The sequence below is a fragment of the Panthera pardus genome, unplaced genomic scaffold, assembly GCF_024362965.1.
Source record: "Panthera pardus isolate Hobbes unplaced genomic scaffold, ASM2436296v1 HiC_scaffold_20, whole genome shotgun sequence".
In the NCBI taxonomy this organism is placed as follows: domain Eukaryota; kingdom Metazoa; phylum Chordata; class Mammalia; order Carnivora; family Felidae; genus Panthera; species Panthera pardus.
The window spans coordinates 43108663-43136297 of record NW_026526766.1 but is presented as its reverse complement, the minus strand read 5'-3'; the positions used below and the strand labels follow the sequence as shown (position 1 = coordinate 43136297).

Here is a 27635-nt window from a genome sequence, read left to right as displayed (position 1 = left end):
TCTTGCCATAGTCTCCTAACTGATCATCTGTCTTCTGCCCCTGCTCTCCTAGAGACTTTTGTTAATGCAGCAGCCAAAATGAGCTTATTAAAGCATAAAGCAAACTGTGTAAACTTTCTGCTATAGCTTTAAAGTGGCCCCTCGCGACATTCAGATAAAAGCCAAAATCCATATCTCAGATAGAGGTAAAGATCTGGCCCCATCACCTCCTATTGTCTTCTTTATTCACTTGGCTCCAGCCAAGAGATTCCCAGCTCTCCCTTGGACACTACAGGAATGTTCTTACCTTAGGACACATAACTTATCTATTTCCTCTGCCTAGAATTTTCTTTGCTCCGATTCCAAGTGGCTAATTATCTCACCTTCATCAGGTTTTTGCTCAAATATCACCTTCTCAAATAGACCTACCCTGAGTACTCTCTGTAAAATTGCAACAACCACTCCCACTACTGATTCCTCTTTATCCTCTCAACTTTTCCTTTTTCCCTATCACACTTTATCACCTTCAAGTATCCCATATAATTTACTTTCTTATACTCATTTTTAATTGCCTGTCTCCTTCCACTAAAGTATAAGTTCCAGAAGGGCAGGAATCTCTGGCTTTCTCTTATATACTAGTACTCAAATATTCTTTGAAAGAATGAGTGACTAACATATTAAATAAATGAACCAGAGGTCCCATTTTTCATTGTAGAAACTGCAATTCTATTCTCTCAAATCTTGCAGGAAATCTAAATCTTGATAGTTTTTTCATGGGTGGGATATCTAATTTTTCTTTCTTTAAAATATAAATTTACAAGAATACTTGCACATTTCAGACACAAAGAAAAGCGAGTAGGGATTCTTGCCTGCTTAGGCAGAATAGGCAGATTGATATTTCCTCCTCCACATAAACAAATTTAACAGGGTAATATTGAGAAACATAAAATGTGCTGAAATTATTTATTATTCAATAAATAGCCAGACATTTGTAAATTTTATATAACACTCCATGTTATGTGCATGCACTGTTAAGTGCTAATGCTAAGGTATCGAGCTCTATCCCAAAAATTTTGGCCACCTGCTTATAGTAACATCAACATCATCATCAAAAGCATTTATTTGTAAAAGACTGTTAGCTGCTATGTAAAATGAAATTAAACAGACATCCCTGCCCTGTCTAGACAGTCTGTATGGAGACGATTCTATTATATTTCAAGAACATAATATTTAAATCTCTAACACATCATTGTGCATGCAAAGAACAGAAAATGGGGTCAATTCTGGAGGGTGGTGCTATAGTAGGTAGAGACCATTCTCGGCTCATTCTTCCTCTTTTTTGAAAATGCCAGCAGACTTTCTTGGGACACTTTATTTTCATATATACAAGATATATTTAAAAGTCCTTGTTTTTGTTCTCTTTTTCCCTGGTGTAAAAGATCTGCAGATTTCCATTATTCTTCTTCCAAACTGTCAACACTTTTGGAAAATAAATATTTAAGGGAAATTAAGTGCCCACAAAAATTAATCATTAACCATTTTAATGCCTTACTATGGATCAGGTTTATTCTCAATAAAATAACATCTTTACAGATTTGTGTCCCTGTAATGGACATGGAACTCTCATAGTTTATTCAAGCTTTGGGTGTGCCCCACTCTGTGCCTACAAAGTGAACACTGGTCACAGGTATATTAAATAGCTCCAAACCATTCCTGTGTGTTATTCAAGTCCAGACATAAGAGATTCAAAATGTATGAGATAATAAATCACTAACCGCACCCTGCTTACTCGATTAGAGCTCGTTATCTGAAAAACAAATGCTTTGCCTGGCTAGTTTTTAACGACTCCAGGCATCTGAGAGTTGATCTAAGTAAAAACATTTAAAACATTTAGTTTTAGAAGTTCAGTTTTTGGTTTTTTTTTTTTTTTTTTCCTCTGGGTAGCTTTTATTTCAGTGCTTTTATTTTTTCTCCTTTGAACAATGCAGACTCTTGGAATCCAATTCCCCAGAGGTATTTGTAGGACTGGTTGTAGTTTGTCATGTTAGACTCTTAAATTCTCTCAATTTTGAAAATATTCATTCCTTGAGGCCTTTTATTATTTTTAGTCCCTTTCTTTGAATTAGCTCCAATTTAGCAGTATCTTTTCTTAAATCAGCATTTCTACCTTTTTACTATTTTTTTACAGTCTAAAAGAAATGTTCTCCCCCACCCCTGCCAAATTAGCATATTTGAAGTGGTAATTTGTAATTTTTTTTGCAACATGGCATACAATCTCATTTTATAAGCACACAATTACATAGCTTTTTGTTGTTGTTGCTGTTGTTTTCAGGCTGCATTTACCAAAATATTTGTGGCGGAGGGTCAGATCAGAGGAAAGACTAGTACAAGGGGAACATGTTATCAGGTAAATACTTAAACTGTTACTATTGCTTGGGCCTGTTGCATAACAATTTCACTATGTTTCTATTGATTGGGAAAAGGTAATAAAGCTTGACATGTTTCAAAGGAGCAAATATGAAGACTGAAATTGTCGCCCGGAACACGTGGTGCTTACGCCAGTCACTTGAAAGAAAAATGGAAAAAGACAATGTCTAGAGCAATTTGCAGATAAGTACCAGGTTAGACAATTAAGACCCCAACATTCTGTCTTCACCTTCTCTCCATCCCCATCTACACCAAACCACCCGATGCTGCCTGCAAGCATCACTTCATTTTCGCTGTCACCAGATCCTGACAGCTGTCTGTTTTTCTGGCACTGTATCTAATCAATGCTCCTTTTTGGAGGCAGGTAACACAGGACTGTGAATGACTTGAAATACCTGTGGACACTCTTTGGGTAAAGGACCTAGAAGTTGTTTGCTATCTTTTCCTGGTTCCCTTTCTAAGTCTCCTCCCTTTTTCCCTTTCTTTTATTCCTAAGGGCCTAGGACCTGCATGTGTCACTGATCATATCTCTGCCTTCTCTCTCATCCCAGACCTCCTTTGCACCCTGCCCAAGAGGACAGGTCTATCACTGCTCCTTTAATGCTTGTCTGTCCAGCTTCCAATTGTAGCCGTCAATTGGACAGTTGGGTGTCATTTTCTGAGCACAGTGAAAGGAGTCAGCTCCTAAACAAAAGGGAAAGGTCTACCCCTCCCTAGGGTCTCAAGACTTACCCTGGTCAAAGGTGGCTGGCCCTGTCATATGATAGCTTTGTGGGCAAATGGGACACAAATGGGTGAATACAAGTAAACTGTGAAAATCAGTATGGGCACATGGGAAGCACTCAATAAATGTATAGTATTGCTATTATTCCAATGCCACAGAGGGAGGAGTTATTTGTGAGTTACATAGCTCCAGGGGGCTTCAGAGGGACCTGACTGTGCTTTTTTCATCCAGTTTTGCCTTCCCCATTGCTTTGCTGCCTCTAGAACTACTTTATTTAGTTGTTTAAACATCATTTTAATTAAAGTGACTTATATGAATGTCTTAACATATGAATCCAATCAAACAATATCATGTGCCAAATTTACTGGGTTATAAGTTTAATGGATGACAACGCTCAACTTTGTCCCTATGTGCTCATACTTCTTAGTTTGTTGATCTTGGACCATGGACATATTTTAAGAAACCAAAAAAGAATTATAGAAATATATTTTCTGACCCCTAAAACCCAGTATTTTCAGGTTGTCCTCTGAAACTTAAAGCATGGCCTTTGAGCACCAGCCTCATCCTGAAAGCATGTTGCTCCAAAGTTGATTTTCCTGTTCTCTTCCTATAACACTTCCATTTCCTTGAGTGGGCAGCAGTAGGTAAAAGTAAAGAGGGATGCAAAAAGTTTCAATTTATCTAGAGTAAGGTTTGATGAATAATAATGCTTTCTACTTAATCACTCCCAATAGCTGTTAATTACACATGTTCAAACAAGAGACACTTGCCAAATACCAGGCTATGGGGAAAGTCAGTTATACATGACTTTGTGATGCTTACAATTTAAGGGGGAGGATAAGTATCAAGGCCATGTATCAAGCTCACAGGATGACAGGAAGAGGGGCAGGCAGTTCAAAATTAGAGGATAGCTCTTGGACAGAGGTGACATCCCTTCCTATTTTTTTTCCCTTTAAGCCTGAACCTGGACAAGACAGAGAAGAAAAGGGCCATGGAACTGCCTCCTCTCCCTGCACGCTGTCAGTATTACTTATAACTGTTTCAGTCTGTTTACCTGTTCTGTGTGGTGGCTTCCGTATTCACCTGGCTGACTCCTTAAAGCTTCAGTATCACTTCCTGGTGATTTTCTCCGACAGTTCCCTAGCCTCAGCCTGTGTTGGGGCAACTCTCTCCAAGATGCCATAGCACCCGTACATACCTTCATCCTTGGATTTACCACCCTGTGTTGTATTCTTGGTTTACTCAGGGCCTACTGAAAGCCTTGCACAAAATTCATGAGAAATAATTATCTGTCAAGGATTGGGTTAAGAGACTTCTGTATGCAACAACATGTACAACTAGATACTTTGAGGAAGCTTCCCACCACAGAACACCTAAAAATACTACAATTTGCAAAAATAAAATTAAAAAAATAAAAGTTAAATGGACAGCTGAGTTGGCAAGGAGTTTTCCTTAGAGACAAAAGAAATGAGGAAGCATGAATCCAGAGAGGAAATTGATGGATATCCTAAAGGGATCTGCTGGTTTCCTGGTGGTTTTTAGCTTTCCATTTTAATAGCCTGTAAGAGCATGGGACAAGGGGTAACGTCTATGGAGTGGTTGTGGAAGAGGATCAAGATTCCCTCCTAATGCCAAGACCCTAAGACAAAACTCTCGAGAAAGAATAAACTAGGAAAAGGAAAAAAAAAAAACACTCAGTTTATGCAAAAGGCTAATCTATGGAGATAGTAAAAAGATTAGTGGTTTCTGGGTTATGAAGAAAGGAATGATGAATAGATAGATCACAGGGATTTTTAACGCACTGTAACTTCTCTGCATGATACTACAACAGTAGACATATGAAATTATACATTTGTCTAAACCCATAGAATGTGCAACACCAAAAGTGAATCATAATGCTAACTATGGACTTTGGGTGATTATATGTAAACAGGTGATTGGAATAAATGCACCACTCGGAGGAAGGGGGGTTGATAGTTGGGAAGGCTGTGCTTGTGAGCAGAGGCACATGGGAAATCTCTGCACGTTTTGCTTCATTTTGCTGTGAACCTAAAACTGCTATGAACAACAAAGTTTATTTAAAAAGATAAAATGGACTTTTAAATACAGAGAACAAACTTAGAGTTGCTGGAGGGGTTGTGGTTGGGAGGATAGGCTAAATAACTAAGGGGCTAAATAACTAAGGGGAGGACACTTGTTTGGATGAGCACTGGGTGTTGTACATAGGGGCTGAATCACTGGAATCTACTCCTGAAATCATTATTGCACTATATGGTAACTAACTTGGATGTAAAGTAAAAAAAAATAAATAAAAAGTAAAGTGGTCTTGACTAGTGCTGATCACCACCCCCTCCCAGTGTCATCTTCCTGAAAAGCAAATGTGAGTTCTCTCAGAAAGTACACATTAATCCAGTCTACAAGGCATGCTGTCTTAAATTCCAACAATCATGTAAGCACACAGGAATATCACAAAACATATGAGGAAACAAGATGGCATGAAAAAGAGACAGAAGACATAAGAAAACAAAGAATTCATATAGTAAAATTATCAGACACAAAATGCAAAATAAAATTTAATGTGTTTAAGGAAAATTCTTAAAAAGAATGTTAAAAAGGAATGTAGGCAAATGAAAAATATAAAAGATCATTAGAGACTTAATAGATGGAACAAAAAGCATATTAGACAACGGAAGAAAGAGTTGAAGACATTCTAGAAAATATAGCATAGAAAGACAAAGATATAGAAAACATGAGAAAATCATTTTCTAAGAATTTTCCAGAAATAATTAAAAATACAATCTCAAGTCAGAAAGTCAAATGAAAATCATACAGAATAAATAAATGATCTGCTCCTACACCAATCATAGGTAACTGCAGAATGCCAGTGATAAAGATAAAACCATAAAAGAAGAGAAAAGACAAAGGAAGAACAATTAAAATGACAGCTGGCTTTTCAACAGCAACAATGGGAATTAGAAGTCAATGTACACATCTTCAAAGTGTTAACAGAAGATAAGTATTTTCACAGGAAAAGTAATATTTAAGACAACTAAATAACAGATATTTTACACAAACAACAAGAAAGCCAAGAGCACTTATTTCCACTGAACCCTCACTAAAAGAACTTCTAAGGGATGTACTCCAGACAGAAAAAAAAAATGAGCCTTAAAGATCCAGGATTTAAGAAAGAATAGGGATCAAAGAAGATGGAATATTTCAAGTACATCTAAATAAACATTGACTATATAAAGTATCTGATCCATTGGGTTAATAAAGATGAGCTGACTATATCAAGCACTGGGCTATATAAAATATCTTACCTGTGGGGTTAATAAAAACAGCCCAAACACTCGACAAGAGAGGCATATAAGTTTGAAGAAGGGTAATTAGAGTTAAAATGTTCTATAAGACCTGAATTGTTTGATACACAGGTATAGATACTACTTAACCTTAGCCTTTCAGTATGCATATAAAATTCAGAGTAACCACTAAAAGAATAGCAATAGATGTATAACTTTAAAACCAGTAGAAGGAGAACTATAACAACAACAACAAAAGGTCTCAAAAGTTCAAAGAAGGAAAAAAGGAAAAAAGGAAATACTGAAGTAAAAAATAGACATCCCAAAATCAGTTGGTAGAAATAATTCCAGTTTTATCGGTAATCATGGTAAAATGCAAATGGAGTAAAGAAAGCAAAGATGACCAGATTACAATTTAAAAAAATGTTGACATTATGGGGCGCTTGGGTGGCTCAGTCGGTTAGGCTTCTGACTTCAGCTCAGGTCATGATCTCTCGGTTCAAGGGTTTGAGCCCCATGTAGGGCTCTATGTTGACAGCTCAGAGCCTGGAGCCTGCTTTAGATTCTGTGTCTCCCTCTCTCTCTGCCCCTCCCCTACTCCTGCTCTGTCTCTCTCTCAAAAATAAGTAAACGTTAAAAAAATTTTTTTTAAATGTTGACATTAGATATTCACAAAATTGAAGATAGAGAAACATTGAAAGTAAAAGAATAGAAAAAAATGTAGGAGATAAATCTAACATAATGAAAGATAGAGAAGCCATAATATCAGAGAAAGAGGTTTTAAGGCAAAAAGCATTAGTACTGATAAATATGGTCATGACATTATGAATAAAGCTTAAATTCCCCAGGAAGATAAAACCAATTTAAAATGCATATCTGTCTAATAAGATATGTTTGAAATAGTCCTAACAGACCACAAGGTGAAATTGGCCAATTAACCACTAAAGTAGAATATTTTAAAAATCCTTTTCTCTGAGCACTGGGTGTTGTATGGAAACCAATTTGACAATAAATTTCATATATTGAAAAAAAATAAATAAAAATCCCTCTCTCAAGCAGGCATTGAAGTAAGAGATTTGAAAAGCACATTTAAAATGCTTGATATACTCATATATAGAAACTTATACCTTCAGATCAGAAAATAACTGTTCTCTCCAAGAACACATGGATATTATGCCATAAAGCAAATCTCAACAAACTTCAAAGAAATGGAGTAAAAACAATCATTTCTAACAAAATTACCATAGAATGATTAGAGATCAATAAAGATATTTTTAAAAAGCACCATATATTTGGAAGTTAGTAGATGGTAAATAATTTTCAAATTTCCATTATTTTTGCTTCAAGTTATAAATACCTAGAACTTAATAATGAAATCCCCTTTACCATACTGTGGGAAACAACCAAAGCAGTATTTAGTTGAATAGTTATATGGGAAACAAGAAAGTCTGAAACTTATTACATTGAGCATCACACCTAAGGAATTAGGAAAAGTACAATAAAATAAATCCAAAGGAAGCAGATGAAATACAAATGATACGAGTGCAAATAAAACAAAGATCGAGGAAACAGAAAATACAGAAACCATAGACTCAACAAAACCAAAGATTGGTTACCTAAAAAGACTAATAAAATAGATAAACTTCTGAAAACTTCATTAAATGATAAGATGAAGAAAAAAGGAATTTCAACCACTATTATAAATGCAAAAAGGGAGACAGTTGCAGGTACACCTAGAGTTAAAAAGATAGTAACAGAAAAGCATGACCAGCTTTATGCCAATAAATTTGAAAATTTTGTCTTAGGAAAAAATCATTCAAGAGGAAAAACTATTCAAGAAGAAACAGAAATAACAACAATAAAAATACAGGTTTACAAAGTATTTACTATGGACCGAGTATTATCCTATGTAGGTTACATATATCAATTCATTTAGTCTGCATGACAATCCTATGTGTCCCATTTTACAGCTGAGAGGACTGAGGTACCATGAGGTTAAATGACTGTTACACAGTTAATAACTCAATGTTGAGACTGAACATAGACAGTGTGGCCCCAAAGTTCACTCTTTTAACTACTATGCTCCACTTCATCTTAAAGATGTTCAATCAGTAATTAATAATCTTCCCACAAAGAAAAAAATCTTGCTCGCAACTTTACAAAGTTTACTAGACATGAAAGGAACAATCATAATCTAAAATAAATTCTTCCAAAGACTAGAAAAAGAGATAACACTTCCTAATTCATTTTATCAAAACCAGATAAAGATTGCATATGAGAGAAAATTACTCATAAACATACATGCAGAAAACCTAAACAAAATATTGGCAAATTCAAACCAGACGTACGCAAAAAATATAATATATGTGACTAAGTTGGGTATATTCCAGCAGTTCACCCACAAGATTAGACAAAAGTTAAAGTTATATAATATCAAGCATTGGCAAGGATATGGAACCCAGAGAACCTATATAATTCTTGTGGGGATGAGAATTGAAACAGTCATTGTAGAAAACTTTGGCATTACTTTGTCAAGTTTGAACCACCACTGTCTTATTTTGTATTTTCTTCTTACTATGGCTTTTCTTTACTACCTTTTTCTTTCTTCTCTAACTTCTATTAAGTTGGCAAGATTCTCTTTATTTTCTAGTATTTCTTGTGCTAGTTTGGAACTTATAGATTGCACTTCTGATTCTTTTAATGGATATTTAAAATTTTTTAATAATCAACTTAAATTTTGTAACAAAAAATCTAACTTTATTTTTATCCTCTTCTCAAATACAACAAAGATCTTAATACATACTAAACACTGAAATGCTGTTAATACAGAAACATGAAATAAAAACAAAGTTGTGCTCACCAGTTAGATTTACCCACTGCATTCAGTTTCTATTGCTACCTTAACAAATTGCCATAAACTTAGATGATTAAAACACAAATTGATTATCTCACAGTTCTGTAAGATACAAGTCCAAGTATGGCTGACGGGGTCCCTGGCTTAGAGTTTCTTTCTCAAGGCCAAAAGGAAGGTATTGGAAAGGCTAAGTTCCTTTTTGGCGTCAGGAGATGAATCCACTTCCAAGTTCATTGGGGTTTTGGCCAAATTCAGTTCTTTGGGGTTGTAAGACAGAAGTCCCTCTTTCCTTGCTGGTTGTCAGCTAGAGGTTGACATGCTCTTAGAGGTCTCTCTGGTCCTTGACCATGGCCCCCCTCCATTTCAGAGCCAGTAATAGTGCATGAAAACCTTCTTGGGCTGACAGTCTCTCTGACTTCGTCATATCTTTTCTGCCTCCAGCTGTGGAAAGTTCTTCGCTTTTAAAGCATCACATGATTACATTAGGCCCGCCTGGATAATTTAGGCTACTCTTTGTGTCTTAAGGTCTGTACCCTTAATTAATTACTTTGGCAAATTCCTTTTGCCATGTACATAATACATATTCACAAGTTACAAAGATTAGGGCATGGGTATATCTGGGGGACCATTCTGCCTACCACCTTGACTATAGCTGTCAGGATAGGTTAGGGGATTCTGAAAATGCAAACAATCTCTAAAACCCATTTGGCTTAATGCAGCAAAGATTTATTTCATACTCACAGAATCTCTGACTCTCTTTAGCAGCTGTTATCTGTGGGGTAACTCAGTGACTCAAACTGAGATAGAATGTACTATCTAATAGAACCGTGCTTCTCAAATTTTAATATATAGACGAATGATCTGAGAATCGCGTTACAATGAAGATTCTGATTCTGCAGATCTGGAATGGAACCTGAGATTCTCCAGTTCTCACATGAGCCCAGTTGACGTTGATGCTGCTGACCTCCAAACCACTCTTTGAGAAGCAAGGTTTGGGAACACATGGCCTCCTTGGTCACTACCACAAGGGAAGAGAGAGCATGGACACTATCAGACTGATTCTTTATTGCTTCTTCCTGAAAATAATGTGCATCAGTTCAACTCACATTTCAGTGGCCCAAGCTACTCATGCATATGGTCTTGTCTAATTTCAAGGGGTTAGAAAAGTTCAATACTCCCATATGCTCATTAGGAAAGGAGAACCAGGAATATTAGTCACAAAACGTATATGCACATACACACACACTCTCACACCCCTCTGGCCTCATCGTTGTTTTCTTGGATACCCAGTTTCCTACAGTCCACTGTTTTCTTTCTGAAATTCATCCTGTAATAATTATTTTAGTGAAAATCCATGGGTAGTGAACTCTCTCGTCTTTGTATATCAGAACACATTTTGGTTTCTGCCTATATTCTTGATTGATAGTTTGAGGGTCCCAAATTCTACACTGACCCTTATTTTCCATTAGCACTTTGAAGATATTAACTCATTATCTTCTGGACTCTATGTGATGGAGAAGTTTCTGCCATTAGTCTAAGTTTCATTACTTTGTGGGTGATCTGTTTTTTCTCTGATAGCTTTTCATATTTTCCCTTTTTCTTTAATGTCAGATTATCCTTCTGATGTTGGATCATGACATGTGTGCATATGTATTTTATTTTTTCTCTTCAGCACTTATGTTGCAATTCTAGTCTGAGGACGCTTGTCCTTTTTCCTTTCTGGAATATTCTAAATGTCATTTCCCCAATTCTCATTATTGGAAGATACTATTACATGTATGTAGAGAGTGAGCATTTTATTTGTTCTGTATCTCTTAAGGGCTCTGTCATATCAGGTATATGGAATTCTGAGCTGTATTTTCAGAAAATTTCTTTTTTTTTAAGTTTATTTATTTATTTTGAGAGAGATAGAGAGAGAGAACAAATGGGGGGGGGCAGAGAGAGAGGGAGAAAGAATCCTAAGCAGGCTCCAACATGGGGCTCAATCTCACAAACTGTGAGATCATGACCTGAGCAGAAATCAAGAGTCAGATGCTTAACCAACTGAGCCACCCAAGTGCCCTGTAAATTTCTAACTGTGATCTTCAAATTCACTAGCTCTCTCTTTGGGTCCAGTATGGAATTTATCTCATTTAAGGAGATTTTTATTTCAATTAGAATATTCTTTTATTGTAAACTTCTAATAGTTTATTATCTTTATTCATCAATATATTACTTCATTTTTGCCTGGTTTCCCCTCTCATTTACTGTTTATTTTCAACAGTTATTTTTTTCCCAATGTGTTTCTTTTATTTAAAATTATTTTTTATATTTTATTTCTTTTTGAGAGAGAGAGAGAGAGAGAGAGAGAGAGAGAGAGAGAGACAGCACGAGCAGGGGAGGGACAAAGACAGGGGGAGACACAAAATCCAAAGACAGGCTCCAGGCTCTGAGCTAGCTGTCAGCACACAGTCCCACGCGGGGCTCAAACTCACCAACCTTGAGATCATGACCTGAGCTGAAGTCAGATGCTTAACCAACTGAGCCACCCAGGCGCCCCCCAGTGTGTTTCTGTTAAACACATACAGTCGGTGCACCTGGGTGGCTCAGTCAGTTAAGCATCGGACTCTTGGTTGCTGCTCAGGTCATGATTTCATGGTTTGTGGGATCGAGCCCCGCATCAGGTCCCTTGCTGACAGTGTAGAGCCTGCCTAGGATTCTCTCTCTCTCTCTCTCTCTCTCTCTGTCTCTCTGTCCTCACCTCCCTTGTGCTCTCTCTCTTTCTCAAAATAAATAAATAAACATAAAAAAATGCCAATTCCCTTCATTCATGGTGATTATTTTCTGCCAAGTCACCATAAACACTGCAAGAGAAAATACTATCTATCATTGCTCACAGTTCCAATGAGTCTCTGGTCATACTTTGGCCAACCAACCAATACATAATCTTGTTTTATATGTGTTTCTGTCTAAAGATACCTCATTTAATATCTATTGATTCATTAGCATTGAATCTACAGCCAAGAGCATTATAATTCATGACTGAATGAAGCTTATGTAACACACATCTTCTCCATAAGGCACATCACAACCTTCTTGTGCTTAGAAACACCAGGCAGCATTTTAGCACTACGTTTGAGGGCCGTTTTAAAAATCACCATTAAAAATCACAAAAATCTGAAAAACTTGGCACTACATAGGTTGTGAATAGGACACTTGTTTATAGTATGAGAGCTGAAACAAGAAGGCACCACCTCAGCTGGGAATGTGCTGGCTGGACAACTGAAGTTTTTTGCCACTCTGCACATATCTGCAAATGACCAGGGATACTTTCTAGAGAAATGGTGAATTCATAATTATTGGAATCCACAAATAATGAGGATTTCCTGTATCCATTTTAATGTCTTTATCAAACACTTTCATTTGCCAAATTTTATCTGGAGTGAATATTAATTTTGTTGACTTTTTTTGGTATAGTTCTATAATGTTTTGAGATTATTATTTGTAGACTTGTTTTTAATTTTTTGAATATTTATTTTTGAGAGAGAAAGAAAGAGCAGGGTAGGGGCAGAGAGAGAGGGAGACACAGAATCTGAAGCAGGCTCCAGGCTCTGAGCTGTCAGCACAGAGCCCGGCATGGGGCTCGAACTCACAAACCACGAGATCATGACCTGAGTTGAAGTTGGACACTTAACTGACTGAGCCACCCAGGAGCCCCAAATAGACTTATTTTTAATGGAAAGATTTTGCTTTTCCTTTGTGTCTCTTTGTCCTCATCTGCTCTAATAGTTTTGTGATTATCTCTACGTGGTTCACCCAGCCCCCAGTTCAGAATCAGATTGCTATGCTGGAATTTTGTTTTTGTGTTTAAAAACATTTTTTTAAGTTTTATTTATTTATTTATTTAGACAGCACATGAGCAGGGGAGGGGCAGAGAAAGAGGGAGAGAGAATCCCAAGCAGAATCTGCGCTGTCAGCATGGAGCCCAATGTGGGGCTCAAACTCATGAACCATGAGATCATGACCTGAGCCGAAATCAAGAGCCAGACACTTAAATGACGGTGCCCCTCCCAGGGCCCCTGGAATTTTGGGTTTGAATCCATAACAAGGAAATTGCAAATCTAGTCACCGAGCCCAAGTGTCATTTAGTAGGTTCAGTCCGTGATCTCCACCAGCCCCTCTAGACTCATGTTTCAGATAAAGCGCTCATCCCAGGCAAACCATCATTAAAACCAAACCAAACATCAGCTTCCATCCACACAAAGAGTCCCATCCAGGCTTCTGACATGAAGTTCTCTACCTGGAAGAAGTGCTCTTTCTCCTGTACAAGTAAATTTAGCTCTGGTTATCCCACAGGAATTGAGCTGGGGCTAATCTTTGCTTACTTCTAGTTATGGAGCCCAAAAGCCTGTGGCCATCAGCACTGGTCACCATCTTGCATATATGCTCCATTTTTGGTGCACGGATGTTTTAATCTTGCTATTGAACTTGGCTATGTCATTGGTTTCAACATTTTATAATTTGCCCAACATTGCTGCTTGTTTGGAAACAGGGAAGAACAGATTGATCAGAAATTCTCTTAGCAATCTCCTTACTCTTTTCCTTCACAACTTCTCTTACTCTGCATGAGATTGTAGCTATCTGTATTTTTGCCTTTTCTTCTTGCCTCCAATTTCAAAACATTTGGGAGTACTGTCTTATACAAGTCTTTTTGTTGTCATTTGTTCCCAGCACAATGCCTTGCACAGTCAATAACTATCTGTTGAATTAAAGTATACATCAGTTTATGAGACACTCTCCTGGCAATTAGCCTTGTACACAAATTTATGTCAGATGGATAATTTTCTTCCCTAGAAATAATCAGACAGAAACTAGAAGACCTCTTAGGAGGGATATTATAAAGCAGGGGTTTTCATACTCTTATTTTGTTGCAGAACTCTTTTCCCTCAAAAGAATCTTATGCAGGATGCTAATCAATAAAACAGGTAAAGGAAGAGCTGTTCTGGATGCCACAGGGGTGATAGTCATAGCAACTTGACTGCTCAGCCTTCATCACCCAGCAACGAGGTCAAGGTGGCCCCACAGACAGTCGTCTAAAAATTGTTTTCCAAACTCCCATCCTATAGGGATTGAGAGGTTTGTCCAAGTTGCTTCTAGGATCTATAACAATTCAAAGTAAATAATTCCCAGCAGTATTTTAAAGGAAGAAAAAGAAACATTAAAAAGTAATAAATTACACTTTTTGAAATGTAGTGCTATATCATTTAAAATCTGTTTGGGAAGGGGAGGAGTCTTCATATGAATATATTGCTTGGGAAGAGGAGACCAGTACATTATAGGATATTGGTGTTGAATGAGCTCTGAAGCACATTTGCTTGGTGAAGATTCAAAGGCAAAAAATACCACATAATGCCTCCTTACCCTTCCTTCTGTGATGACCATATTCCACTCAAGATTCTGAACAGAATTTGAAGCCTAAACTAAATATGCTCTAAGAGCCATGCATAGCTTTGCTCATCATAAGATTGTAAAGAAAAAATATAGCCAAACGTTCAAGACACCCTCTTTAAATTTGACAATTTCCTCTGAAAAGGAAGAGAATGTTCAAAATCAAAGAAAAACATATGAAGAAAAGATTCCCGGAAGTACAATACAGTATGAAAGTGGATTAACTAATTAAATAATGGCCTTAGCTCAGAAAGCTCAGCACAAAGGTCTGTGAGTGATCCCTCAGAGGAAAAAGCATAAGAATTTCTGTTGCCTGAGTTTCAATACATCTTGGTGGTAATTGGAAGATCTGATGCTGCTTATCGTTTCTAGTCTCACAGAGAGCGGCTGAGCATAGACAAGTATTTGCATGTTAGCAACCTATGCATGGCGGCTTGTTTCGTTTCATTCCACAAGGCACTGTGCCAAGGGAAGAACTACAGTAGTAAGTTCTTTCAAAGTCACTGTCAAATCTCTGCTTCAAGCTTCTATCTAGGTCACCAGAGGCCAGCATACATTTTGTGTAATTCAGAAACTAGGACTTGAGAGAGTAGGTTTGAGAAGTATTGACTCAGGAAATTTATATTCTCTGGACAGGAGGAGAAGCTCAAAGGAGAGGCAATTTGGGATGTTTTCAGCAAGGATACTTGGATTTGCCTTTTCTGCTGTATTTGATTCGCACACTTAAAATTCTCAGCAGTTCATATACTTGTAGCCTTGAAGAATTAAAATTGCTACAGTAAACTTATTTGAACATCTCTTTTCCTAAACCACATCGCATATGTTGTAAAATTCCTTATGACTTAATCTCTTTGTGTCTTAGTTTTGTTATTTGCTACATGAGTTAGTCTAGGTCATTGATGCACCCTCTTGAGTCATGCTGAGATGGGCATGGGTTTTGGCATCATACAAACCTAGCAGCACCACTAAATAAAGTATTTTATCTCTTTCAATATCCAGATTTCTTTATTTGTAAAATCAGGGTAATACTTCTCAAGGTGATTGTGAGAACTGAATTAGTCACTAGCACTAGGCCTGGCACCTGGCAGATACCCCAAACAAACTAGTTTCTTTTAATTCAAATCTTCTCTAAATCTACTGCTTTGTCAGGATCCCTTTGAGGTATATGATCAGTGTACTAGTCATTTTTGACAAAGATTGCAGCACATATATACCATTACCCGTGGTCATAGAGCTAGCTGGGAGAGGGACTCATACCACTTTTCTAGTCTGATAAATCCCAACACTCTAAGAAATGATAGATAACTCTTTAATACCCTTTATCAGGCAAATCAATGAAGGGTTTATCTTCCCTTCAAAACTCTATCAAGCCAATACTGTAGCATTAATAACAAAACACACACCTGCAAAAGGTCTAGCTGAACTTTTTCCTCAGAGAGTTTCAATATGGCAAATGATATGATGATAACGAAGTAAACAAATTCTGGGTTGACCAAGTTCATGCTAACAGCCGTAAGAAAGCAGTCGCTTGACACTTAGCTATTAATTCACAGGAAAAGAACATAGCTGTTGTGTGAGACACACTTATTTCTTATCAGAAAGCATCACATGTGTGAACTAGAACGTGTGACTTTAGGGAGGCCAGCTCATATCACTCAAAGGCCACTTACAAGTATTGTCAATGCTTCCTCTGACAGTCTCCATGGGATGATGCTGACTTAGAATAAACTAACTCTGACCAACTTTGGGGGCAAATCATCTATGGCTTTTAAATATACCAGAAGGATGCCAATAAGCAGAAATTAGTTGTAACAATATATTAGCTTTTATATTTTACTCAACAGTTTGGAGTTCTTCATATTATGTTGAGTTAGGGACAAGGGCAAAATCATCCTTACCTGGGGAATGGAGTTCTTTTGGAAGACCATAACTTACTTATCTTTGTCATATCAGGTGGCAGAAGGAACTAAAATTCATTGAGCATCTTCCATGTACCTACATTACTGATTCTGATCCTTGTAAAGGAGTACTGTGAAGTGAACGTGATGACTCTACGTCATGATTGAAGACACTGAGGCTGTGAGAAGTCTGAAGAGCTTGTCCAACCACCCAGGGAGCAACAGCAGAGCCGGCCAGCCCATGTCTCTCTCCCTAGGGTCGTGTTCATATGACGCTCCTCCCAGAGAGGAAAAAGTTGAGGCAGAGGATAAGAAACACATCAAGAGGACACATTAAGGAGAAAGGAAAAGTAGAGAGACTTCAGAGGGGTCCAATACAGGCATGTCAGAAAAAGCATTAAAAAGAAAAGAAATGTGTACAGCAGTCAAAAGAAGGCCTAGGGGAGAAGAAAAGCAGAAGGGCCCAACCCACTGGGGAGGAAAAATCCAAAAAAAAAAAAAAAAAAAAAAAAAAAAATTGGCTAGCTGCCTGGCAGCAAGCACTGCAGAGAGATCTATATCCACCAGACAGATCCACCAAATGAAGGAATCTGTGAATCATTAAAAAAATGTTTATTTCTTTATGCCACAAATGATAAAACAGTTAGTCATAAAATATGAGGGTTTTTTTTCCGGAGTAATTGCTGCAGATATTTTCAGCCATTTATCCTAAATGCTCAGTGTTTAACTATTGAAAGGGAAATGATGTGTTTTGAACCAAAATCAACCTCCAGTTATCCACATGACATGCTGTATACTTGCACTTAGAGATTAATTCATCTGCTGGATGGTCAAAGTTTAGTCAGCATTGGTGCTGACAGAGTTTGGACAGGGACTCTGTCCTCAGAGAAACAATAAAAGTCACTTATCACTTCTTGCCCCCTAAAAATTATTTTCCTTTGTTACTAATTTCTGCATAAATAGAAAGGACTGTGGTCTGAGTCAAGAAAATCAAGATGCTCCTGGAAATGTGATCCCTAATGAACATCCTTTTGTTCCAGCAACAGTGTTTCTCAATGTTGAAAGGGACACACACACACACACACAGCCCTACAAGTAGTTAAGTCGCCATTCTACATTCATTCTATCTTTGCGGTAAGTTAGACTCGTTAGGGGGGATATTGATTGGTCCCCCTGGTTATGTTCCTGAGAACATATAGCAATTCCAGCTAAACATTTGTTTGTTCAAAGAACAGCCAAGCTTCACTGCTGCCAGAGACCTAACTGTCCAGCCTACGGGTATTACATAGAAAGTCTGTTTTCCTATATGTCATCCAAAGGAAGAAGAATTGTAAATCTGCAGTTCTGCCAGAGATGAGGGCTAAGATTCTTGTTCTAGAATACCTGGAATCTGTTTACTTGGAAAAATAATCAAGAAAAGTTCCTTATGGTGTCACACAGTAAGGCCGAACTTCAGGAATTTAAAGTGAGCTAATTTTTACTTTTATAAATAGTGTATTCTCCTGGAAAGAGTAATTCGCCACAGAAAGGGGGAGTTGAGGAAAGGAACTAAAGCAGGGCAGAGCCAACATTACTGAGTTGGGCACCATGCTGACTGCTTTTTAGATATTTCCCCATGTAATCCTCAGAAAAACTCTGTGAGGTATTTTTTTCAGTGTTTCGACAATAAAATATATATTCAATGATTTTCGAAATATTTTACCCCAACCTCATTTTCTTTTTTATATTTTTAAATTGATGCCAGTTATAGAAGAATATACATCCTGTAACACATCTAACTTACCACAGAAGTATACAGAATAAAAAAAGGAAAGCCCTTCTTAAGTTACTCAAAATCTCTCTCTACATTACATAATAATTGTGATCAGCGATATACCACACCCCAGACATACCTCAGTCTGTTTTTTAAAATTATTTTATTTTATTTTTATTTTTTATTTATTTTTTTAAGAAACAATTGTTAATTAGAATCCTTTACTTATTTGTTTTAAAATGTTTATTTATTTTTGAAAGACATTGAGAGCACAAGTGGAGAAGGTGCAGAGAGAGAGGGAGACAGAGGATCCAAAGCAGGTTCTGCGCTGAGAGAGCAGACATCCTGATGCGGGGCTTGAGATCATGACCTGAGCCAAAGTCGGACACCAAACTGATTGAGCCACCCAGGCACTCTCAGTTTGGGGGTTTTTAAAAATTGACTGAGATCATATTAAAGATACTACTCTACACTTGTTTCTTTCACACTCAAAATGTCTTGGAAAAACTTTACAGGTTTGTGCTTACAGATCCGACTTACTCTTTTACATAACTGTTTAGTGCTCTGTGGTGTGGACACATCACAGTTTATTTAACCAGCCCCCCTCCATTTGTTTCCAATTTTAAACTACCATAAACATTGCATTAACAAACATTCTTTGGATATATATAAGAAGGGTATTTTAACAGGTAAGAAAACAGCGATTACCGAACTTTGTTCAAAAGCACCTAACTACTAAGCTGCAGTGCCAGGACTCTGAGAAGCCTATGTTCTTTCTGCTCTATGTTACTATTTTGAGTCCTTTGTGTCCATGGAATTGAAAAATGAAGTGTGTCCTTTAAATCCCTCCTCCTAGCCACACATCCTGATGGCCTCTCAGAGACTGTCATTACAAGGCTAACAGGTAAGGATAGGAGAAGCTGGCCCCCATTTTGTTACATTAACTTACGGATGAAATCCTAATAAAGTTACTTGGAAGAGACATGTGTTATCAGAGTTTAAGATGAGAGTGCTCTCTCGCTCTCTCTCAAGGAAGATACAGCACAAGGAAAATTCCTGCTTTTCAGCTGGATGGGTCATTAAGGAGGGAATCGGGATTGAATCCAGCAGGAAGCACATTTCTTAGGTCCAGCGCTATAGGGTCTAGTCAGCCTTGGGGAGAGCCACTCTGGATACCCAGCATGCCCTCTGGAAGCCTCCTGTAGCAGGGGGAGGATTCTGAACATTTATTAAGAAGAAACCAACATTCTTTCCCTCAGAACTTCTTTTTCAGTTAAGAAACTTGTTCTTGAGGTTAAGAAAACCCTCCGCTGCCTTTCATATACTTCAGTCTGAGACTGGCTCTGGGTCTGGGAGAAGAGAAATGCACAGAAGGGGGTGATTAGAGCAACCCGTCTGTCAGCCTTCTGGTCCTTTTGCAAACAATGCCTGTCACCCTTACTGAGAGGCTAGGAGTGCCCCTTACAGAATAACATTTAGGAGTAAGTTCAGACTCCTCAGAACAGATAAGTACCTCCTTCCCTGCACCATACCGCATACCATACTTCACAAAATGACCTACCAGGGCCTCAAAGAAGCTGGGCTAGTTCATGCCTCTCCCTTCACACATACGACTAAGGCCCGCATGTCACCTCAGAGAGAATTTCTTGATCACCCCATATGTAGCGACTTCCCCGACGTCATTCTTTATGCCATTATCCTGCTTTATTTCCTTCAGAATCATTCACTAATTGAAACTCTCACACTTCTCTTTCTTTATTTGTTTATCATCTGTTTTCTCTCACTAGAGAATAAGCTTCATGAGAACAGGGGCTTATCTTTCTCTGTAGCTATGATACCCCAGTGCCTAGAAAAAGTGCCTGGTACACAGCAGGTTACAGCAGAAATTGCTGAATAAATTCCATTCCCATTTTTTCTAACCCTGTCTCTTACTATAGTCTGGAAAAATTCCTATCATCTTGAAAGGTTCTGCTCAAATGTCACCTTACTTAGGATGTCATTCATTCATTCATCATTAAGTGTTGAATGTCCACCACGTGATAGGGGTTGCTAAACTTCATCTGCCCATAGCCCCTTTAATCTCTCAAAACTTTTTTTATGGCACCCCTAGGCCGAAAGGAATAACTAACACTTCCATTGATTAAGTAGTTAGGTCCAAACAACTCAATAGGTATTTGCACCCTTACAACAGCTATTTGAAAAGAACAATACACATACTTGAAAGAAAAATTAGATTTTATTTTATTCATAAACAACCAGGTTTACTTACTAATGGTAAGTGTGCACTCGTTAAATATTGGAAAATTTCTTAAAGTATGAAATCTGATTGGACAATGCCACCCTCATCTCCTGTCCCACATTGATTTTCTCTCGGTACTTGCTTTTTTATCAAAGCTTCAGGAGGACTGGGTTTGGGGCTTAGTCTCCAACTTTGCAAAGACAAGATGTCATAGAAAGGAAGACAGCATGATCTACTAGTTTGCATAGGGCCCAGCAGGTATCAAGTATTGCTAGGGTGCCTTTGAATGTTTGAAAAATCCCACGGCAGCCCTGTCAGTTTGCCGTGTTCCCTGGCACACGGTTTCAGAAGCATGTTGTTGGACACTTCATGCTAGGCACTGGGTGCACACTGTTGAGAAAATCAGACATGGCCCTTCTGTGACCTCTTAGCACAGAAATCTCTGCCCACTCATCTCTGGGAGGGTTCTAGAAGAGATATGGAAATGTGGCCTCCCGACTTTAGTCTTAGGGACTTTTGTTTTTTAAACAACAGTCAAGTGTGAGAAAAATAAGATAAAAACAGAGAGGGAGGCAAACCATAAGAGACTCTTAAATACAGAGAACAAACAGGATTTCTGAAGGGGAGGTGGGTGGGGGATAGACAATCTACATGGGTGATGGGCATTAAGGAGGGCACTTGTTGGGATGAGCACTGGGTGTTCTATCTAAATGATGGATCACTAAATTTTATTCCTGAAACCAATACTACACCATATGTTAAGTAACTTGAATTTAAAAAAAAAGAAAAAGAAAGAAAAGAACTTAAGGGCACCACCAGCTACCACAGGCACCTTGGCCTATTATATTGCTAATTGTAGTCACTGTCTCCTAAATTTCAACTCTTGTTAAGATTAAGGATGGTGACAAAGAAACAGTTTATAAGTAACACGGTATTAGTCTAACTTTGAAAGTCCGTTTAAAATGCCTAGTTAAGATCAAGGGGCTCAGATGTGAGGGCTAATTTGAGTCAGCAAATTAGGGCCCCCCCTGGGAAGATGTGAAACCTAAATGACCCACTTGGGTTCACACCTATTGTTTTCCCCAATAGTATCCTTCGTCTTTTATTCCAGAGAGAGAGAGAGGGCCTTGCCCCCGTGGACTGTGAAATGGGAAAGGTTGGATGTACTACATCCTTAGAAATGAAAATAGTTTGCTTGAACCAGCTAGAAATAGTAACAGAAGGTCGTGTGACTAAAAGAACTAGGCGAACATCATGGGTACTTTCTTTATTGATACACCCTGTCTACAGAGTGATTAACAAGAACATCTGAAAAGTATGTGAACTGATTTTTCAGACAATGCAGAAAGCTAAGAAAACTGAGGAGACATTTTCTCCTCCTCAGCCTTGGAGAATAAGAACCCAGAGAACTATGTAGCACCTACAAAAAATAGAAAAAGAGGGTGAATCTTTGGAGAAGTGGTTCAGAAGAGCCCCAGGAAGCTGCCAGGTATTAAGGGTTGACCTGGAGGCTTACCGAACAAGGGACCCTAGAGTTTTTCCAAACAGGTATTTAAAAGGGGAATATTTAACTGAATTGCCCTGAACTTCTTAGTTTGAGGAATTGGGATGGGATTATGAAAAGATTCTTATGAGACTTTTTGTTTGTTTTTTTGGCAATGTTGCTTCTGTCATGGCCAAAAGTCAGAAAAAAAAAAGCTTCAAACGTTTGAAGAGTTTAGATTCTCATATAGAAATTCAATGTCAGTTTGATTCTACAAGCTATAAAGAGTTGGCTTTGGTAACGCTATGGGTTTTAAATAATATTAGGTCAGAGTCTTAGCCTACATCTGTCCATGAAAGTGCTCATAATGATAGCAGGGAGATTGTGGGCTGTTTCTGAAGAGCTTGAAGGACAGGGTAGGCAGACATCTGCTCATGATGCTTTAGGCATTCATCTACTTAGGAGAGTTTGGATCCTTTCCACGATTTTAAAAGCCATAAAGCAACAGAATGGACATTATGGAGATTCTTAAATAACATTATGGTATTTAAAAAATAGCCCTGATGTATAAGATATCACGATAATAAAAGGGATAAAGAAAATCAATGAGCTAAAGTATATTTCCATTAAACATTTTTTATACCATTTATAAAACAAACTCTGTTAATACCATTTTTAAAAATTGAACAACTGTAGCTATTTGATTCTTTTAACCAATTAGCAGTTGAACTATGTGGCACCTAGTGTCCTCAGTGGAAAGAGAAATGAAGTAGACAAAATTTTCCCCTTAACAATTACTCTTACTCCCAATTATCACGCCTTCTAGTTCCCTGCACTCTCCCTGGTCGGGTGTTAAAAATACATATACTTTTCATTCATCTTGGTCTCTCGCAACCCATCTCATCAGTACTCTGGCCATGAGTCACCTCCAATGTGAGTTTTCTCTGTTCCTGCCCCAATGCATCACCATACCACTGGACTAAGTCCTAAATCCTTCTGACCTTGTTCTCTGTCACATCAAGCTTTTTGGCCTCAGCTGAGCCCCTTCCTTGCCCCCGAACAATTCCTTATTTTGCTTTGCTGGCTTCCACTTGATTTACCTAGGGGCTGTTGTAGGCCTTCATGCTCACTTCTTCAAGTTCAACTCACCTTCTTCACTTTCAGCAGGTGACGGAGAAAACTCTAAGGGAAGTTTGAGCCTGTGCATCTGGAGCAGTCTCACCTTTTCTCTTCTTCAACATCTGTCTATACCCTCAAACTTCCTCTCTCAATTTGCTTCTATATTCTCAGAGTGAAGCATATGTCCTTGCCTTCACCAAGATTCCTCTTCTTGTCACCCACTGTCTCCTTTGGGACCTGGGGCATCAAGTATCCCCTTACCTTCTCATACAATCAATCTCTCCTTTTATTATTTACTTATTTTTTTAATGACTATTTATTTTTGAGAGAGAGAGAGACAGAGCATGAGTGGGAAGGAGACACAGAACCTGAAGCAGGCTCCAGGCTCTGAGCTGTTAGCACAGAGCCCAACGTGGGGCTCGAACCCACAAACCGCGAGATCATGACCTGAGCTGAAGTCAGATGCTTAACCACTGAGCCACCCAGGCGCCCCTCAATCTCTCCTTTTAGATCAACTTATCTCTCAAGGTTTACTCACTGAAAACAAACCAACTACCCACCTACCTTTATGTGACTCCATAAATGATGAGATACCTCTGTGAACACTTAATAAGAATAGCTTATACCCATCAACTCCATTTTCTCATTGATACTCTTTTTTTTACCCCCTGTGATTTTGATTTTGTTTGTTCCTAGTACACTATAGAAACTGTTCCTCAGCAGGGTTTTTTAAGTCTTCAACCTGTTGGCAACACTTATCCTACTGAACACCTTCAGGAATTTTTATTTCTTCTGCTACTTCTCTCACTGTGCCTGTTGTGGTTTACCTGGCACTCTAGTTCTCTTTCTATCTGAATATAGACATTCGCCAAAGTTCAGGCTTCTCTCCTCTTATGATTCTACCTAAGGAACTGCTTCCAAATCTTCAAATTTTATGCATCTTATTTCTGTTTCTATGGCTTGTGCTTTGATCTCTTTCCTGAGATCAAATCCTCATTGCACAGTTGAATATACCACCTACAAGTTCAGCCTGCATGTCAAACTCAATAGTGTCCCTAAATCAAATTTGTCATTTTCCTCTCCCAAGCCTTCTCCCAACATTCCTAATTTTGATAATGGTATCCACCATTTTTTCAGAAGCCTGGGTATCCATTACATATTAAGCAAATTTCCATCATGTGCTTCATATGTGTGAGTCAATAGTTCCAGGCACTAGGGATAAAGGAGGGAACAAGATGAATGAGGCTCCTATCCTCATGGAGTCCACATTCTAGAGTGGGAAAACAGAAAAAAAAAACCAAGTAATCAAAGAAGATAAATTTTGGTAGAGATTAGTGCTACAAAGAAAGTCAAAGTGCTATAAAGGAAGCAAGATTGACTGCTGTGAGAGATGGGATTGGGCAGTGGGACAAGCATATCAGATAAGTTGGTCAAGGAAAATACTCTGAGGAGGTGGCATTTGAGCTGAGATTAGAATAAGGAAAGCCAGTCATGTAGCTAGTAAGGAAAGAGCTACTCTAACAGAGGATAGGCCAGTTTAAGAACTCTAAATATACACACACCTCTGTGTTTCCTTTATTCTCACTCCAACTTATCATTCTAATTTAAATTGCTTGTTAGGTCTTACAAAGTGACCTTAATTTTGATCTCTCTTGCATCTATTTACTTTTGGTTTAAGCTCTGATTGCTTCTTGTTCCCCATCCATTTCCTGTTCCAGAGCATCTCTCATATCACTACAGAATTAATCTCTCTGAAGTGAAAGAAACTACAATATCATACTCTTGCTCCAAAGCCTCTAGTGATCCCCTGTTATTCACTGAACTAATATAAGCTTGGAACCCTAACATTTAAATTTGTTCAAGGTGTAACCTCAAAATATCTTTTTTAAAAAAAATTTTTAATGTTTATTTATTTTTGATAGAGAGAGACAGAGAATGAGTGGGGGAGGGGAAGATAGAGAGAGGGAGACACAGAATCCGAAGCAGGCTCTGGGCTCTGAGCTGTCAGCACAGAGCCTGATGCAGGACTCGAACTCACACACCACGAGATCATGACCTGAGCTGAAGGTGGACGCTCAACTGACTGAGCCACCCAGGCGTCCCTCAAAATACCTTTCAATTCTTTTCTTCAATAATGCTAGCCACGAATTATAATACGAATCCTATCCAAATTCGTATGTAGAACATACCTTAAACATTTCTGCATCCAAAGTTGCCCATTGTGTCCCCTCTGCTTGGACTATCACCTCCTCACACTCATGTGGACCAGTCACAGCCCTTCTAGTTCTCTAAGCCCTATCTCAAATCACTTTTTCCTTGAAGACCCTTCAAATGTCTCTCCATTTTTAACCCACAAAGAACTTTATCCCTTTCTTGCAGCATTTGTCATGCTTTGTGCTAGAGTGTGGTTATGTGCACAACTATCTTCTCTCTCTGCATCTTGTCCTTTATCACAGATGTTTTAAGACAGTGACCACATGTTATTTTTCCTTGTACTAGTGTAGTACTTCATAGAAGGATGGCATTGAGCAGTTTTGTTGTATGAATGAATGAATGAATGAATGACTCTGTCAAATCTGCGTTTAACTAATACTTATTTCATGAGGACCCCAGTGGTTTCCCTTTTATCATTTCTCTTATTGGTTCTCGAGACACTTAGATGTGAAACGTCAGAAAGCAGAAAAGAAATACAGAATCCCTGTTTTGAAACAGCCTAGTTAGTTACAATCTGGCCAGACGATTCAAAGTTTATATTGAGGAGAATTAAAAGTATGTATTTTAAAAGGCTGCATCATCAGTAGTGTGAGAAAAATAACTCTTTGAAATACTAATTGATTGGTTGTTCATAATACATAAAACTGGTTGGCATTATTCAGTTCTTAAAATGATACATGATCATAACCGCAGAAACAGAACCTCAGTACTTACCACATTACTGCATGTTCTATATCGGATATTTCTTCCCTCACAGCTCCTAGGTCACACACACACACAGAAAAAAAAAAAAGAAAAGAAAAAAAAAGAAGAAAAAAGAGAAAAAAAAGAAAAAAGAAAAAAACTCATTACTACCTGTGACAGGCTCAAAATTGAAACTATTTTGTCACAAGAACAATTTTCTCTCAATACTAATGTACGAGTCTCTCTTTTCTTCTGAATAACAATGTTCTTATAGAAATTACTATCAATACTAAACAAAGCAGTTCTCAAGAAGTTGTATATATAAACTGATTTCTCCATGAGAGCTGACACTAAGCATTCATTTTCCTTCAAAAATTTTTCAAGATAAGTACTTATACTTTGTGCTTATTAACCAAATAAATATTAATACAAGATTTTCTGAAAAATGAATCCTGTCTTCTTAATTATTTCTGGTATTAGACTGAAGAGATATTTCACTGAAAAAACTTAGATCTGGGACATGGTAAAAATGAAACAATATTCAACATGTCTTAAAATTACACATCTAAGGACATTAAAACTTATAGTTCTTAAAGAATTATTTTTACTTCTAAAATACACGCTCATTGGAGAGGTTTTGGAAAAGAAAGTTTACAAAAACGAAATCCCCCATAGTTGCCTTATCTAAAGATAATCACTGTTATTTTGACTTACTGATTTCTTCTCAGTGTGGAAGAAATTACGTCACCTATACCATTTTGTGGTTTGGGTTTTCTTTTCCCACTTTAGCTTTTTGGGAAGCATTTTCCCACACTATGAAATAATTTAAAGATACAGTTTTGAGAGCTACATAATATTCCGTTAAATGAGATAAAGTAATTTGTATAACCATTCTTTCATGACTTGCCATTTAAGTAATTTCCAATGAGGGGGTTGATAAATGATGGTGTGATAAACTATGTCTATATAAAAGTTTTATCCAAGTTTCTGACCGTGGCTGTAGGACAGATAAATTTCTAGAAGGGGAATTACTGGAGTAAAGGGAATGAACTTTTATAAGACTTTTGATAAATATTGCTAAATTGCATTCCATAAAAGTTGTACCATTCCTTACTCCCATTAGCAATACATGGGAGTTTCCATTTTACTGAATTTCTGTGACAAAAACAATTTTTAATTAAATATTCAATGGTGACACTTAAAACAGGGACAAGCGGTACTCTGCCCTTTGCAACATAAGTCATACTTTTTACAAAATGAGTAAAAATACAATACAAAATGCTGAGAGAATTATTATACTAATAACTAATAGTTTGAAATTCCAGGTACATTTCTAAGTTTGGTATATGTATTAATTTAATCTTTTCAGGAACCCTGGGAGGCAGGGTACAATTATACTCTTTTTAAAGATGAAAAATGGAAGCTCAGGGACGTTGAGTAACTTGCCAAAACCACACAAGTGTTAAGTCGTAGAGCTGAGATTTGAAACCAGACCATGCAGTCTCAGAGCTTACACTCCTCACCATGATGATTTT

At 37.7% G+C, this 27635-nt stretch overlaps 1 protein-coding gene across 7 annotated transcripts in view; it reads right to left on the bottom strand.

The window, feature by feature from the left end:
• Nucleotides 1-27635, bottom strand: part of ADAMTSL1 (ADAMTS like 1) — an 873125-nt gene that overhangs the window by 295907 nt on the left and 549583 nt on the right. For all 7 annotated transcript variants that reach the window (XM_019415409.2, XM_053907974.1, XM_053907973.1 and 4 more), the window contains one exon: nucleotides 26131-26176. In XM_019415409.2, coding sequence (XP_019270954.2) covers nucleotides 26131-26176 — 46 coding nt within the window. The remainder of the gene's footprint in view (nucleotides 1-26130; nucleotides 26177-27635) is intronic.